The sequence below is a fragment of the Meleagris gallopavo genome, chromosome 9 (assembly GCF_905368555.1).
Source record: "Meleagris gallopavo chromosome 9, MGAL_WU_HG_1.1, whole genome shotgun sequence".
Classification (NCBI taxonomy): domain Eukaryota; kingdom Metazoa; phylum Chordata; class Aves; order Galliformes; family Phasianidae; genus Meleagris; species Meleagris gallopavo.
The window spans coordinates 3456032-3474217 of NC_139412.1; the positions used below are offsets into that span (position 1 = coordinate 3456032).

An 18186-nucleotide genomic window follows, 5' to 3' on the forward strand; every position below is an offset into this window, starting at 1 on the left:
TGACAGTGAAGGATGGGTAATGGAGAAGGCTTAGCTAATGAAGGGTTAAGGCTACAAACACACAGTACTTTTAAGAAAGGACACAAGAAAAGAGAATTTGAAGTGTCATGAAAATCAACACACAACAGAATACAACCTAAAGCTTGCAACAGTTTGTCACCATTTAGAAATGGGTTGCACTTCAAATTTAATTTGCTATAGGAGACTGCTCATCTGAGAAATGTTAAGCAAAATACTTTCAGGCAAAATATTACTCCAACCTACTGTTACTCACATAGTGGTTTTCGGATGGCTTTAATATTATTAAAAAAAACACAAAAATTAGAAGAAGAAATTGCATTTGCAAAACTACCCTCAGACATGCACACATCCTCTGCTAATGTTAGCAGACAGCCAGTGCCAGCATTAGGACTTCATGATATCTTTCCAGATTTCTTCTGGCTAGTACCAAGGGACAGCAGTCAAACATGAGCCAACACTCTCAGATACCAAAATCTCTTGCTTAAGATCTCCATTTTAGGATGAGGTCTTTCAGGTGAAGATAAAAGCGTTTCCATTTTTAGAATAGCCTCCACTGATATCTATGCTAAATCTGTATCTACATCTTGTCTATTTAATGATAGTTCCATAAATGTTCCTCCGGTACAGAACAGATTTGTAGCTTGTAGAGACTGGAGTAGCTCCACTCACATCGGAGGTGTTTTACAGATCTACAGTAGCTAACATGCTGCTTAAATTCACGCTCCTTACTGTGCCTGATTGCAAAACACACTTTTTCAGTTGCTTCCAAAATCTGCCTCAGAAAAAAATAAAAATTGCTAATTATAGCAAAGCAACTGTGCCAAGCATGTAATGGACTTTTGACTCCTTACTTCTTGGCCAAAGGCTGTCACTTCCCCCGAAAGTCCATTATCCCATAATGGCAGTGCCAAAAGCAGAACAGATGAAGGCTTTGAGACTTCACTACGATGTCCTGGCTCTCTACACAAGGGACAATTCCTGAGCCCACTGCAACTGTTGCAGTCTAAGGGAGCATACAAACACCAACGGGCCCAAGGGATGTTAAAGCACAACGGTCCAACCTCCAAACCTCTAATATCACCATTCCTCCTACCTTTAGAGCCCTCGGGCGCATGGGAGAGAAAGGAGCTATGGCAATCCCATTTCTTTTGCCTGAACAGCACCTCTGGGAAATGCAAACACATCAGCTGGGTTGGAGAAGCCCCAGCATATGCAACATTTCCACAGTCTTCTAGAGAAGCAAGCACAATGCAGTGCCTGCAGTGCAGCCTGGAGGCCAGCTTTGTAGTACAGGAGGCAGTGCCCATCTCTGTCCGGCTCTGTTTGGACACAGTCTTCTGGTCACCTGTTCCCATTCTATCCATGCCACAGCACGCCCTGCAGACAAACTCCAGCCGCCAAACTGTCACATCCTTGATATCTAACCTACCTAATCCTTGGCTTGGCCAGTACTGAGATTGATGAGGATGGGCGAGAGATGGCTCTGCACTTGCCCTGCTGTTTGACACATTCCCCAGGTTTGCTACAAAGCCAGAGTGCTTGGGGTTAGGAATTACTTTTGGCTTCCAAGCAAAATGTGGCAATCCCTACGGATGAAGTATAGCACAAAGCAATGCTGTTTGGATGCAAAGAGAAATTCTAACCAAATCTAGACACTGCAGCAAACAACTGTGTTGCACGTGAAACGGGACAGCGTTTCTTTAATGGTCTCGGGACCATTATGCAGAAATTGTAACAGCTTGTGGGGATACATTTCTGCCTTGTACCATGTCCTGGTTCCAAAGGAATTCCCCAGGTGTGTCCTGTAGCACCTACAAAAGGCAATAAGAGGCTCCTCAACACTTTTTGAACTTGCTGAATTCTGTAGCAGTGCCTTCCTCCTGCAGGGCAGGAGCTAGATCAGTGCAGTACAGAACTTCATAACTTTACCTCATCCTGCCTTTTCCCTCTGGACAAACTTCAGTCATGACAGAAGTAGCAGTAACCTTTGAGAGTAGCCTTTTCTGACTCTTCTGCCTGTGTGCACAGGGGTAAGCAACCCTTGCAACAGGATCATACCATGTGCACTAGTGACTGTTAATTTCTCCTCCTTAGTACCCATGTGATAGCCCACACTGATCCCAGTGAACAATTCCCACTAAAAAAATGCCAGGCAGTCGATTATTTTTGGGCTGGGAAAGCGACATTCCTGCTAGAATTGGAGCATCTGAACATAAAGATTTCAGTGCCTTCTCTGCATGGCATAGAAATAAATCCTTTGCCATGAATGACAGACAAAAATGCAATGCATGCCTAAGTCAAGATTTCCCACGTGCAGGTTAATAACATATTTTTTGCAAGGCAGGAACTGGATTAAATCTTTACAACAAACAATTTAATTGCTCATCCAAGTTCCCTTCTGATCTGTATCTCCTGGGAGCAGATCACACTTTCCCACCTCTGCACTTAGCCTGGAGGGCCTGGGTCTGTATCTGACTTGCTGCTTCAGCCCAAGTCACAACACACAGAATGCTTTGAAAGAGGGCAGAGGTTGCACCCATTCCCTGGCAAGCAGCAGAGTCAATACAAGCAGTTTCCTCTGAAGACTACGTATGCTCTTATCAGTACCATAAATTGTTCTCCAGCACAGCCTCCACAAAAGGTTCAGAGGAGGTGACATATTCCAACAACGTGGCTGAAAGCATTCAGATGTTCCAAGGCAGGAAGACTATTCAAAGTCACTTATCTGATCAGGTTTTGTTCATTGAGAAGGTCAGAAGGGTAGGAGAGCTACAGAATTTTCCCAACATCAGCCAGATGGAGTCTTCTCAGAGGGGTGGCTTTGGGGCTGTGCTGTACCAGCAGTGAGCACGGGAGGCTACTGTGTCAGGCACTGTTGTGTCAGTCATTTGGTGTCAGGCAGGGTATAATTCCAGCCTGCTGGTGGAAGCTGGTCCCTAACATGACTTCCTCATGCTTCCTCAAGCTCCAACAGGAAAGCCTGTGGACTACTTAAAAAACAACAAAAAACAACAAAAAACAACACACAACAACACCAGTCCTGCCGAGTTGCCCCAGGTGCTTCGCCTCTGGCCAAACTCAATGCAATTGTCTTTTTTCATTTAAATTTGCCCCAACAGAGCTTAAAGAAATATCCTCATTCTGGGAAAAGCAGCCTCTCTGGCCTGACCATACATTCACTGGCACTGGAGGGAGTATTCATCCCACTGACACTTCTGCTTCCCAACACTGGGAATGGGGAGCAACAATCCTCGTGTCCACTGTTCCCTTTCTCCTTACAGCTGAGGGACACGAGATATTTTCAGGATGTAGTCAATCCCTAGCATGGAGGTGAATGGGAGGGAATTGTCTTAGCAGGCTTCTGACCTAGTGTATCACGAATAGGCAGGCTGCTGCTGCAGTTGGAAAACCACCTGAAAACCCCAAGCTGCAACAGAAAAGCCCCCAGGAATACCGAGCACTTCCAAAACACAGCTTCAAGAGGAAAAGCTCAGCAGGTTAACGGGTGGCGTGGGGATGCGGGATGGCATGTCTGAAGGGACACCAACATTTCTGGTGGGATGGGCAGTCTCCCAGGCACTAACACGACAGACAAGTGAGGAAGGCTTTCATGCAGATGGTTACGTGCAAAGCAAGAAGGTGAAAGGTCCAAGTACCAGGTCAAAGGTTGCCTCCAGCGGTCGCTTCAGTGATCTGACAGCTGGTTGAGTCTTAATTAGCAGGCAGCGAGCACATGATGGCAATGGGCCAGGGAGGGGGGGGGTCAAGCACAGTAACAAAACAGCGAGCAGAGGTGTGTCAAGAGAGAAGTGTTTTGGGGAGGCGAAGAGAAAAAAAAAATAAAATGAATGCATTATACATTATATTAAAAAGACGAGGCATGCAGAACATGGGGTGCCTAGGTAACTACCTGGCTTAGTGGCTAGTCAGCTATTTAGCCTCAGTACGCTTCAAAATTAAAGAAGTATCAGTAGTGTGTGCACTAGAGTACTGTCACAGCAGCTCAGGGATTAGCTGCAGGCAGATGGGCACGGGGCACCAGCCCCAACCCTGCAGCTCTGCACACAGGTCAGCGGGAGGGCTGGTGGCAAGAAGAGGTAAAGCATGCTCAAGCACTACAGAAGTGTGATCCCAAAGCAGGGACTGAGCCTGAACCAGTTCGCTCAGCTGCGCTGCACAGACTGCAGTCAAGCAGCTGTGAGTGAAGCTACTGCTCGTGTGTGTCAAGTCACTGCAGGATATGTCCTTCAGAAACGTCTGCTGAATCTGGATTTGAAATCAGTCCAGATCTGTTTTTAGGAGGACTTGTTACACCCATTTGTCTGGCATGGTTTCTTTTCTTTGTTTGTTTTTATCTAAGGAGACTGGGTACCAGTTTTCCCTTGAATAAGATCTTAATCCTCAACAGGTATATAGTAAATGCATCAAACCTTGAAAAGTCAATGAATAATGTAAGCAGTTTTGGTGGCAAGGGTGATGCAACAAGCCATCAATAAATATTTTAAAGGTTCTAGTTAACAGCATACAAATAAGGTTAATTATGTTTTTAAGAGAAGCCAGCAGCATGAATAAAACATGTATTGGCTTTGGTTAAGTAGCAGTGTCCTGGATAATTAGTGAAAAAGCAAAGTGGCAATTGCAAAAAACACAAGGGTTTCATGTCAGAAGGTCCTTTTTCAACAGACCTTGGCTGTTGTTTCAACATACTACAAACAGTAAGAAATACAGCACATAAACCATGCAGGACAGAGAAATATTGCAGCATAAATCGGTTCTTCAAATTACGTTCCAGGTAACACTGATGTTGCCAGGAAGGCAGCTGTTTAATTTCTGTAATCCTTCCTTTTTTTTCTGTTTTTTTTTTTGCCATGAATGAAACCCAACCTCATTTACTGTCTTATTCAGAACACTTTTAGTAGCCTTACTGCTAAATCATATAGGGGGCACGAACCTTCTTAAGATTAGTTATTCAAGTAATCACAGAAGAGAAGAGGTTGGGAGGACCAACCACCAGCTCAAAGCAGGGTCAGCCAGAATGCCTCGCTCAGGACTGCATCCAGACAGGTTCTGAGTATCTCCAAGGACAGAGTGACCTATTCTGGTCATTGAAAACCCTCACTGTTGAAGTTTTTTTTTTCCTGTACTTCAAATTGTGCCCACTGCCTCTTGTCCTTTCACTGAGCACTGTCTGCCTCTATCTTCTTTACTTCCCCATCAGGAATTTATACATCTTACATATGGGTACAATCCCCCTGGGTCTCTTTTTCCTCAGGCAGAACAGTCCCAGCTCTCTCAGCCTCAATTTCACTGTGTGTCAGATGCTCCAAGCTCTTCATCATCTAAACAGCCCTTTGCTGGATTTACTCCAGTACATCCACGTCTGTCTGGCACCGGGGAGCCCAGCACTGACACAGCACTCCAGCTGTGGCCTCAGCAGAATTCAGAAGAGAAGCATCCACCTCCCCTGATTTGCTGACACTGCTCTTCCTAATGCAGCCCAGGATGCTGTTGGCCATCTTTGCCACGAGGGCACAAGAAATATTTATCATGACAATATTGTCCCCACTCTGGACAATTTTAACACTACAATCAGATTTTCATAACACAGTGTCAGATGCAAATTTCCAACTAGAATACATAGATGCCATTAAAGTGCAGTCAATAGAATAATAAACATTTACTCCATCTAGGAATCTGATCCATCCTGCTAAGTCTCCCATGAGTTGTTTTCGTAATTTTAGGTATCAGAAGTCACACTACAAATTAAAGTGCAAGAGGGTCCATCCCTACCAGAGAATCAAAAAGGTCAGAAGCCATCCTTGACTGGAGAATTGTCATTTCACTAAGCCTTGACAAAGGTAACAGGCATGAGCCTCCTCTGTTTGCTAGACTAGAACAACTGATGTCTTGTTTGCTTTGAAATAAGTGGAAATTTTGCTACTGACTTCAAGGATCCGGGTTTTCCCTGTAAAGAATGTATTATGAGATGAGCATTCTTTCCTTTCATCATGTGCTGAAGAAGCTAAACTGACACCTGTGACTTTGCAAGGAAGGTGTTTGTTTTGTGTGCAGCTGAGCTTGCTTTCATGATGCATGTCACCTCGTGATGTTGTGTCAGAAAGTAACAAGGTTTGCCACTGCGTCCCTAACTGCTGAGCTGCACTGCATCACTCAGTGCTTCATGCTACAGCACGTGCATACAAAGGATGGAGAGGTGGGATTCACACTGCACATGCTCTCAGCTCTCTAATCAACCATTTACAAAATAATCCACTTTTCCACAAATGACACACATGACACAAATGAAATCTCTTAGTAATTGAAATACAACTTGATAAGAGCTCTACTTACCATTGCAGCTGCAGCTGTCTGGTTCACCTGATGTTGAGCTGCCTTGATTTTGGCTTGCAGGTGTGCAGGGGGATGAAAGTACTTGCATTTCTCCCTAGAGCATCGACCTTTGATGTAATCCATGCAGACTGTAACAGTATTTTCATTTGTGTCTATCATCGCAATATCTATAGGGTGAGCATAGCGGCAGTCGTTCTCACCACGTGTGCAATTTCCACGCTGAAACTCTCGACAAACCTTAAAAGAAAGTCACGTTGTTGAAAAAGACATCTTGCTACTCTTCAATATTTTCAACACAGCACATGAATTTGGGTGACTACATTAAGTAACACGCATATTCTAAACCCATGCTTAACTTGGGCACCACTTATGCAGTCACAGGGCAACTGGTGCTACTCACAGCTGGCTCAGGATGAGGGAAGCCCAGTGTTACCAAGGCCAATTACCAAAGTAATGCAAGTGCAAGTAAAGCACAGAATTTGTGTGAAATGGAAAGTGACCTGAATCCCAAATCTAGTAAGTCAATGGTATTTTGCCAATATGTATAGATCTCAGTATCCTTCCCCTGTCTCTAAAGCTCAGATTTTAATAATTTTGCCATTTGTGTCTCAGAAGGATTATGCATCTTTTATGGAGCACACTCCTGGGTAGGACTTTTAATTCTCAACATTGCAAGCTGCAGTATTCACAACAGGTTCTTATTCTTAAATACGAGGAGCCTCTTTCATGCAAATAGTCTCACTGCCCTCCATAATAAACCTCTGACCTTAGGGTTACATGACAGTGCATTTAATTACACTGCCATCCATTCTAAGGTGTTGCCCAAACTGCTGGCTTTAAAAATATCTTGCAGCTCCTCATACGTTACGAGCACTGAAGCATCAAAAGCAGAAAAAAAAGTTTCACAAAATGGTGCTTCCTTGTCTGAAGGTATGAAGGAACTAAGACAAATTATTATGCCCATAGCCAGTAGTGTAAATCACATACACTATCAGACTGTGTGCTGGGAAAGGTAAGACATCACGTGAGAATGGAAGCAATCAGCAAAGCTGTAAGAAGCACGTAACACAAAACAATCTGTTTTCAAATTATACCCTTTTCCACTGTCTTCTAGTGTTATAATTTACACCTGCAGGAGTCTCTGAATTCAAGTCCTCAGCCCTTATTTCCTGCAGGGCTTCTACTAAGGGTCTGAAAGGCATTTACAGTTGCTTGAATGCCAGGTCCCAGCATGCCCAGCAAAGTGCCATAGCAATCCTGGTGGGGGAATGTTTTTCCAATGCCTCACACTCAGCAGCCCCAACAGTCTAAGGCTTGCTGCCTTCTGTAAGAACTTAGCAAGCTTATCTCAAAACAAGAGAAGTGTCTGTTCCTTCCACCCTACTGTTCTCATTTCAAAACATCTCTCACTCAACTTGGTGAAAGGGCAAACTATCTGCTTGCTTTTATTTATTTTTTATTTCCAGTGATTTCAAAGCACTCGGGATCAGTCCCCACGTGAGCCTGCTCCAGCAGAGAGCAGCAGCCCTGTGACAGAACTGCAACTTTGCACTGCACTGCATCAGGTCATTGTGGCAGAGTGCAGCAGTTGGGCCAATGCACCTTGTTCATTCCCTTTAGCAGTATGAAAACAGACATCCAAATACCTCCAGTTTATCTGTACGCATCAGTTTCTGCCCAGCAGAGCTTCCTGGTACCGTAACAGTTGGATTTCCAGAAACCAGGACAGGAGTATTTGGTAAAAGCTCCGCAGGAACCAAGCCCATCCCAGGAGAAACGTGACTCAGGTAGGGACTAAAAGCCATTGTGGGGCTTGTTGCAAGCGATGGAGTCACAGGAAATGTTGTCTGTGCATAGAAAAAGGAGAAACAAAATATTAGTTAAAGAGCCCTGTCTTGGATTACCCAGTCAAAGCCTTACAGCACTTCAATCCTTTTAAGCAAATCGATAAGCAACATTAAAACGCTGTGCTCTTCAATCTATTCATTTATTGCCATTTACTTGTGATCCATTCGTTTCTCCTGAGTCACAAATTCATGACTCATCCTGAACATAAGGCATCTTTATTTGTCAGATCAAAGTATATTGATGATCTTTATAGTTTAATGACACAATTAAGGATTTCATGCCAGCAATTAAGGCAGGTCCAAATTAAACAGACTTCTCACTCCCAGAGAAATGCCTCAGCTTTTGTGTGTCTACACTGCAATGCTGTACAGAGACTTCAAGGTAAATGGAAGCTTCAGGATCTAGAAGCATGTACCACAGTTAGCTTGAATTTACTACCAACTTGCACTGAGCTTCATGTTACTATGGATAGTCTGGCTCGGGCAGACAAATTGGATGATTTAGAGTCATGAGAAGCATTTCTGCTCTGGTGCCCTTCAAGGTCTAGCATTCTGCACACTGAGGAATTTGTTTAGGACTGTCAACGTCCTCCAGGGAAAAGCCATTTTGCAGAAACACCCTGAGCCTGTGTTCCATGGGAATGGAGACAAGACGACACCTAGTAACACAATATGCTAGACCTCACAGATTTGCAAGAGCAGCTCTCTGGCTTGAAAGAGACATGGACAGAGTGTGCCAGATGATGTTCAGGTGGGCCAGTATCACACTCAGGACCCTGTCCATCCTGTGAGGAGTGATGTTCCCAGGAGGGACAGAAGAGCAGACCACAAAGACCTGGACTGCTTTTGAAACCTGAATTGCCTTAGGCAGGCCCTGCAGGAAGAGCGGTGAAGAACACAGGTGGGCCGACCAGCTTCCCCTGCCTGAACTTCTTCAGCAGCTACTGTCCATTAGAATTTCATTTCTTCTGGATAAGCAAACTCCTAAACTGAACTCCTAAGTAGGGATAGAATGCTAAGCCTAAGAACAGCCCCTAATCAGAGAGTCTGTGAAACTTTAAAGCACCCAGATGGTGTTAAACACCCCTCTTCCATCCCAGATGGCCAAAGCCTGCAAAGAAGCAGTTCTACTCCTGTAACAGTAGCTTGACAAGCCCCCAGGGAAAGTAACCTGTGACTTGCAGCCCTTTTTATTTTTCCTTCTGTCACCTGTTCCGCTGGAAACTCTGGGTTACAGTTAAAGCTTGCTCACATTTGCTGGCACAAATGACACTGCCCTCAGCAGCTAGAGCCTCTGCTCAGCAAGAAACACAAGTGTGCTTACAAAGAGCCCTTAGGCAGTTCTTCGGCCACTCACATCACCCCTTCCTTGCTTTTATTTTTGTACTTCAAATCTCATGGCTTTCTGTAAGAAACTGCACGTGAATAGTTTGTTTCTTGACAGCATCCTCACCCCAGTAATCTGATATACTAGGAAACACCCTGCTAGCTGTGATCTGGAATAAAGCAGCCCACAGCAACAACAGCTAAGCTGTCCTAACCTATCTTCACAGCTTAATGATGCCCTCTTCTTGGGGTCAGAGGGATAGTAACAGCACCTGAGCGGATGGGAAAGGGGATGACAGGCCACTTCCAGCATATACTTTCTCCTCCACAATGACAAGACGCAGCCTGTTGAATCAGTGGACTTTGGTACTTTAAGTGCAGTGAACCAAATAATCCTCTAAGAGGGATTTCCAATTTTCCTTCTTTCGAGCCTGATCCAAACCCCGCTTCAGCTGATAGGAGATTTTGACTATTAAACCCAGAGATCCTTCAGTCCATAGCCCTTTATTAAATCATTTTGTTCTCTCTTTCACTACTCGCTGGCTCACGGACATGTTACACCTTTTGCTGCTAGAAAAGCTCTTTAAGGATCTTCAAACATTGTGTGACTCCCTGAACACTTCAGTGAGAGGGCAGCATCCATTAAGACTGTTTTTTTCTGTACGAGTACCAGTAATTACAGTGACATCTGCTGAACTTCTGTCATCGTTCAAACTGTTAATTCTATTTTAAGGAGCTTCTTCAGCCTGGACAGTCTTTACAGGGCTGTGCCGAGGCCTGACACATGTTGCCAGCACTTCTTTTACGCGTCCACAATAGCTCCAACATTGCAGTATGTGTGGCATGCACAAATACGTGGGCAAATCTATCCAACGTATTTCCAGCACCTAGTACAACAGGAGTCCCAGTTATCCCAGCAGAGCAGCAAGGATGGTTGGAGAGGCACTCCTCCCACAGCCCCAGTAGAAGATGCTGAAGAACTTGTGGAGAAAGGCTGGGGTTTTGCAATACCTCACACTGGATGAACTGACCAAAACCTGTAGGAGTGTATTGAAATGTTCCTGAAGAGATTGTATGCCAGCATACAACTGGGAAACAGGTCCTGCACTGTGAAACACTGTCCCTGTCTCCAAGGCCATACTACCAAGAGTGGTCTCTTTTCCTCAGTGGGAGCAAGCAGAACCAGCTAACGAACAGGAGTCTGATCTAAAGCAAATGAAGGATGTCCCTGAAGAGGAGTCGAGAGTGCAATATCTTCTTGGTTCTGGGACCTGCAGAGGGACGCATGAAGGAGCAGGATGGCTTTTGCTTTCTAGCTGGCACTAGTCATCCACAAATCTCCATGCCCTGCCTGCCATCTGCTGCAGCATTCCCAAGGTTTCATAACCATTTATTCCTCCTGCCTGAACAGCACTACCTGATGCTGCTGACTGAAAGCTACAGCTCTGCTCCACACCCTGCCCGGGGGCAGCAAGTAGAAACACAGGGTTCATGCAGGCACGGCCACTGGGAGACCCACATGCTACATCCCAGCCCTCCTCAGGCCACAGCTGTCAGCAGCTCTTCCCAGAAAACTTGGATTTACAGAAGAGTCTGAACCCAGCCCAAGGCTCCTGCTTCCAGGAAACTCATGAGAGCGGAGGCAAAGCTTAGCTGGAGGACGGCTGTACGAAAACCTAGACGAAGAACCAAAGAACAAGCAGACCTCACTCAAGGCATTAAACCTCAAAGCGCTGTTTTCAAGTCTGAAGCATATCAAATGCACTGAAAACTACTCCTTTGCAAGCTGGCATCGGGGAGCTCTGTATTTACTGTGGCTGATGAGGGAAAAAGATGGGCTGTGCTCACTGCCAGCCCTGACTGTCTGTCTTGGTTTGGGAAATCCAGTCTGGCTCATGCATCAGTACCAGTAATAAAGACAGTGCCAGCCAAATCTTCTCTCCCTTTACATCTGTGCAGGTCCCCCGTGCCAGGCCTGTCCCAAGGGAATACAAGCAAGTTTCTTCCTCACAGCCAGAACACAACTGTAATTTCTACTCCAAACAGCACTTTCCTCAGGGTGCCTCCCATCCACCTCTTGTGATTGCATCTGGCCAGGAGATTTGTTGGAGAGACCAGTATTTTGACTGCACTCTCTAACAAAAAGCCTTCTTATCAGCGGACAGGCAAACATGCTGTGGGCTCTGGACAGAGGGCTGGTAAGGTCAAGTTTTGATGCAAAACCCAACAATGCAATTCCAAATCTCTGAAGTCGTTACTGCTAATGAAGCACTGTGGCCAAGCTCTTGAACAGCAGGACAAAAGCTCTGCCTCTGCGGGAACAGCAAAAACATGTGGCTTGCTTTAAGGATTATCAGAAGCTGCAAACTGCCACTCTCATTTCGTACTCAGTTTAAATTGAGCAGATCACCTTGGAGGAGTAAAGAGCCTGGGACAGACAGCCACAAACACAATGTGTGCAATGGAGGAGGCTGGCATGCTGGGACAGCCCCAGGCTCCTTGAGCTGTCAGGCACCACCAGCACATCCACCAGCCTCCCTGCTGATGGAGCACTGCAAGATCTGAAGTGCATTGCTACAATACAGGCAGCAGCCAACTTGGATAGTATTAAGAAGGTTCAAAAAGGCCTGTGTAATAGGCTGCTTTTAATCACTGGGAGCACAGATGATCTCCTTCAGAGCAGGCAGGTGTGCAAACTACAGGTCCCCAAGCTGGCTGAGGACAGAGGGAAGCCCCTAGGAACACAAGGGCCAGCTGCAGCAGAATTAGGGAACAACTCTACCAGATCTGTCTCTGGAAACCTAGATGATACTTTTCCCTGGAAAATTCAAGCATGTCAGAATTAGGAACCTGCTATCTGCAACGAAGACTGGTATGCTCTGGGGCAAAACAACCTAATGGAAAACACCACTTTCACTTGCTGAATCCCTTAGAGATCTTGTATATTCAGCAAATGCAGGGACAGGTTTCCTCACAGACTGTTTTTTAATAATCTTAACATATGCAAACACTACCACTAACTTCTGAGCAGAGGGAAACCGCTCACAGCATAGAGGCAGAGGGGCTCAAACCAGCAGCGGCTCACAAGACAGGTTTCCTGATTATTAAAATGTTTGCAAGAATGTAAAAAGCCCAAATGGCTTTTTGTAAGACCGTATCTCAAGGAGGAACGCCTGCCAAGAACTTTGGCAGCTCTGTCTGCAGCAGACATTTATCAGGTGTGGGCATTTCCCAGATCCAGAGCACAGGGGTGGTTGGGTGACAGTGTGAGCACTGAGAAGGCACTGTCCAAGGCAGAGCTATTTGTCACCACCGTGACACATTACCTGGAACAGCTGATTTTGTTAACAAACCAGAAGTTGCATTCAATTTGCCTAACAGAAATGATGCTGAAGCTGCAGCAGAAACACAGAGTGGGTGTGCAGGGGAAAGCAGGGCAGTGGCTGTGTTTTGTTGAGCACAGCCCAGTGCAGCCTTGGGCAGGAAGTGCTGATGCTGAGTTACCTCAGAACCTAAAAAGAGAAAGCCTGAAAATGAGAGACGGTGTGGATACAGAGGTGCTGTTGGCCTGGAGGACAGGAGCAGCTAAGAAGCTACACAAGGAAACATACAAAATACAGCAGTAGCTTTTATTACAGACTAGTGATAGAAATACAGAAGATAAAGATATTGTACTGACAAGGCTGAGGACTGATCAATATTAGTCACAAGTGGTACTGTTCAGAAAAAGCAAAAGCTTGTCTTCCTGTGCAGTGCAACTGCATGAGACTTGCTGCAAGACAATCCCTTTAGCACGAAGGCTGAGCATGCTGCAGTGAACCCCACTGGTCAAAGCCCAGCTGTTAGCACCACAGCTTGTTCCCCCAGTCAGACTACCAAGACACTCCTGGCTCAAAAAGCATCTCCCTTTTGAGTTGCTGCTGCATAGAAGTCTGGTGTGAACACCTCACAGCAGTGATTCTGAGGGATACCAGCTCCCAGGTGGGCAAAGATACTTGTGTTTACCCATTGCTAATGTGCCTTTGACTATGGATCCAGAGGATCAGATTTTTGCTGCATGGAACAAGCATGCACCCAAAATACCAGTTCCAGTCTCCTTCACTTATTCCAACCATGTCACTGTGCTTTATCTCCTTCCTCAGCACCGTGGGGCAGCAGCAGGGACCTACTGCACCAGGATGGAAATGCAGGCTGGGTTAAGTGCTGGCCTGGTTGTGTTTGGGAGCACGGGTGACTGAGCAAAGTCTACAATGTGCTTGACAGGAAAGAAAAGATGAAGGGCTTGAAAGCAAAGAGAATTCAGAGAAACAACTTCCCAGGGCAGCAGCAATGGTGGAGGCAGGTGTGTCAGCACTGCTTCACCCAGCCACCTGCTCACACACTGCCAGCACAGCAGTGCCTTGCGACCACAGCAGGGCACTGCTGGGTCCATACAGCAGTCAGTGCCCAAGCAGCTCCGTGGCCAGCACCAAAAGCCAGCCTCATATTGCTGCAAAGGGGTAAAGCACAATGGAGAGGGTGGGGAATCAGGCCCAGGGTGCATCGCTTTTTGGGAGCCTTGCTTTGGTGCACAAACAACTCGAAGTGACTGTGTCTGGGAAACAAAACTCAACATTGACTCAACTGGCTTTCCATACCGATGCCAGAGCCCAGCTCTATTCACCTTCAAGACTTCTACTTCATCTTCAGCAGAGACAGAACAACCAGCCTGGAAAGCTTCCAGCACAGCTCAGACCAAGCCAGCAACTAAAGTGAATTTGGCCTTTTGAAAGTTGACGTTTTACTACAGAGCTCTCCTCCTTGGTACATACACCATCTCCTCAAGGCTCCCTTAAGACAAATACAGAGCAAACACTGTTCTGCGTCCTCGCCTGACTTGTTTTGAAGTGCTGTATGAAGCATTCTGTTTAAAACTGCATGATGGGCATCAAACATTTGCGTGATTCTCAGCTTTGCACGGATGGTTAACAGCAACATCACAGAGCAAACCTGAGACTTCAGTGAAACAGCTTCATGCTAGCAACCCAACATTAATTCACACCTGGTAGGTTTCTGTGAGCAGCAGGCAGCACACCTGGGACAATTCTTCTCAGAGCAAGCCTTCATTAAGCTGGCATTATCAGGGTCCTGGCTATTAGTTCAGCAGGGAGATTAGTTCTTGCTGGATGTCAGCAGTGGTGCAAGTTAAGATATATGCTCATAAATGGACACATCCAATGCCATTTCAGGAAGTATGATGAGAAGTTGCTACATTAAGCACTATTTTACACATATTTTTTCTGGTGAAAATGCACTTTTAAAAGTCTGGGCATTCAGCTATTGTTTGGAGCTATTAAACATTCTGCTCCAAATCTCATCTTTGGCAAGTATCCCAATTAAGCAGGCATACCGTTGATCAGCTTTCTGATCACATGGAATTTGTTCCACTGCTGCATCTGAGATAATGCTTTCTGCTTTGAAGAATTTCACGTGGAGCTAAGAGGAGGCCCCACCCTTCCCATTTAAAGAGAAAAAAACACTCTCAGACTGCTTCCACCGGCAGCATCTTTGGGAAATCAGAAGCAGGTGAAAGGGCCATCTCTTGTCTGTCCTGAAATTGGTGCGGAACAAGCCAGGCAGCAGGAATTACAACAAGAGCTCATTTACTCTGAGCTCTGGGAAAGCAGGAAGCGAACAGTCATTGCAGAACCAATTCTTATTTTTCTGCTTTCCCCACGTCTCCCTCATGGCACAATTTAGAAACCAGGGGCCTTTCTCATCAGATAAGGTTACCTCTGAAATGAGAGCACTAACCAGACAGACCAACAGATTCAGTCTCAGAGGCAATTTAAAAAGCAGCAGTGAAACTGTAGTAGGAGAGAACTGGATCTGCAAGATTGCAAAGTGGGAAGATGGGAACTTTCCAAAGAGGAAATCCCAAAGGTATTTTGAATAGCCAGCCAAAGAACCACTGTGAATTCCCCACAGAGGAAAACCCCAAACAGGAAAGGTTTGCTTTCCATATAGGGCTAGGAAACCAGCGCTACCATTTTGTGGGAATCCAGGATTTCCTTCCTATGAACACGTACTTCAGTGAAAAGCAAACTCCACTAGAAGAGGTGCAAAGACTGCAGCAGATTCAGGACCCAGACCAACCAAAAAATAGCTCATTTTCTCCTCTGCCTCACTTTCCCATCTTGGAAATGGGAAGAATTATCAGCACTGCCCCCATTTGGGGGCTTTGTAGGTGGGACACCAAGAGGCCAAGCACTGCTTCACAGACTTAGAGGCTAGAAGAGTGTATCTCAGGATCTAGCCAGACCTCCTGCATGGCACAGCCCAAGGAGCCTCACCCAGCAACGGCACATCAAGCACACATCGCCCCAGGAAGGACGTTCACCCATGACTGAAATGGAAAATTCCTAATTAAGCTCACAGTTAAAAACGTACAGCTTATTGATGTCAGCGATGAAGAGCTACTTCAAAACTTCAGGCATTTTCTTAAGATATATTGACAGACAAACACTCAGCAGATGCAAGCCATCCTCTCCCCGGCATAACGTGGTTCTCCAGCCCGAAAACCTGCTTTAACCAATAGTCCACAGTGGGGACAGGCAGTGAAGGCTTCTCCAAACTGCTCTGCAAACAGCTATTTCCCACAGGTTTCCCTTCTTCTGGAAGAGAAATAAGTCTTTCCTACTGTTAGTATAAAACAATATTACTAAGAGAAAGAATGACAGAGCTGTGGCATTAACAGCTCTCTGTTGGGACAGCTAGAATGAAATTGGTCCCTCAGACACAAACGTAACAATACAATCAGGCGGAGGCACTTTGGTGGCTACTGCACTACTTTTGTGCTTTTCCTTTAGCAGAACAATACTTAGGTGAAGAGAATCCATCTTTCCCAACTTCAGCCCACCAATGCAACGAACCTACTGGCTTCCTGCCACAGGGCAAAGAGCTCCAGCAATCCAGTGTAAAACAGCTATCCAAAACAGAATGCACTGGAATCAAGCCACTCGGTTTCAGGGATGTAGAAGAACTAACTGGTCAGATTCCACCTGGTACTGAGATGCTTCCAGCTGACGCCTTGAACTCGCAGTACTCAGTTATCAGAGGAAAGGAGAGCCACAGCTCCAGAAGTAAACAGGAAAGAAATCAGGATGAGTGTGAAACCCAACCTGCAGTGACTTACGATTGGCTGTAGCTGCGTGCCTGGTAGCATGAACTGCATCTGCTGAGCAAACATGGCTGCGGCCGTCTTTTGCTGGATCAGGTTGTTGCGTCCATTTATTTCAAGTTGTGTTTTTAAGTGCGGGGGAGGGTGGAGATATTTGCAGTTCTCTCGGGTACACCGGCCCTGAAAAAACATAACAAAAACACCAGTTGAGTGAATGCAAGGCTCGTGGCAGCCAGAGAAATTTAATGATGGGTTGTTTGGGTTACTGTAACAATACAATCAGGCGGAGGCATTTTGGTGGCTATTGCGCTACTTTTGTGCTTTTCCTTTAGCAGAACAATACTTAGGTAAAGAGAAGAACAACACGACTTCTGCTGCTGTAACACTAACTGAGCACAGTCAAAGTGAATCCAAAAGTGAAGCTTCCTAACATTAATTAACATGATTGAAAAGAAAGAAAGAAAAACCCTAAGTCTAACATAAACATCACTATTTCCAGAAGCTACTAACAACAGTTCCAGAAGCAACATCAAAAATCTCCCTTTTTCCTGTGTGGGTTGTTTTTCCTCTCCCTCCCAACACTAGACCACTTAATTGGCCCTAACAACCAGACAGAGGAACACGTCCCTACCACTACCCCAGCTGCTCTGGGTAAAATGCAAGGCAACACCTTTGTAAGAGAAGTACCACTGATCTTTAGCAAGCATGTAGACTGAGATGCTGAGAACTGAGAGCAACAAGAGCAAGAGTTCAGCCAATTCCCCTTTCATGCTTCCATTCATTAAAAGCCACAGTACCTTGCATCACTGACTTCTTTCTTTCCTTCCCCTAAATAAACAGAACTACAAATGAAGCCAGGAGCTCCAAAAAAGCAGAGCTCTGCTCACATTACAGACCACCTGAAACCATCGCTTTCAAAACCATATGAAAATTGTGCTTTGCATAAATAGCGTTTGCAGGCAAACAAAGAAAAATGCAAATAGTCGACTGAGTACAAAAAATGGTAATATATTTAAGAATAATTAATGCTTAGGTTGTTGTGGGATTTTTAAAACCTTTTTCTATGTATTTCATCTTCTAAAAAGATGTACAGAATACAAGAGACATCTTCTGCAATTTATGCATAAGTTTTATAAATAACTTTTATGCAAAAATTGTGAGGTTTTTTTGGTGGTTTTTTCTTTGTGTGTGTATGTGACAGTAATTCTTCTGTAGCTATTCAGAGCCCCACAAAATGGGGCCAGAACTGAGGGACACAGAACTGCTACATGATGGATAACTAATAATTGTTACTGCAGACAGCAAAGGAATAGGATCATCTATTACCCAGCCCTTGTCCCAGGCATTCTCTCCAAGGGATGGACACTGAGTTCTCAGCCTCAATATAATTAAGTGCGCCTTCAAAACAAACAAAAAAAACAACAAACAAAAGGGCAAACGAGGTAACCTCATGTTCCTGCCTGCTGGCAGCAGAGCAGCAAC

At 45.3% G+C, this 18186-nt stretch overlaps 1 protein-coding gene across 19 annotated transcripts in view; it reads right to left on the reverse strand.

The window, feature by feature from the left end:
* Positions 1 to 18186, reverse strand: part of MBNL3 (muscleblind like splicing regulator 3) — a 90167-nt gene that overhangs the window by 17668 nt on the left and 54313 nt on the right. For all 19 annotated transcript variants that reach the window (XR_014885073.1, XR_014885072.1, XR_014885075.1 and 16 more), the window contains 3 exons: positions 16720 to 16884; positions 8019 to 8219; positions 6373 to 6609 (listed from right to left, as the gene is read on the reverse strand). Coding sequence is in view for 15 of the 19 variants with exons in the window: in XM_085231024.1 (XP_085087150.1) it covers positions 6373 to 6609; positions 8019 to 8219; positions 16720 to 16884 (603 nt within the window). In the remaining 4 variants the exon portion in view is untranslated. The remainder of the gene's footprint in view (positions 1 to 6372; positions 6610 to 8018; positions 8220 to 16719; positions 16885 to 18186) is intronic.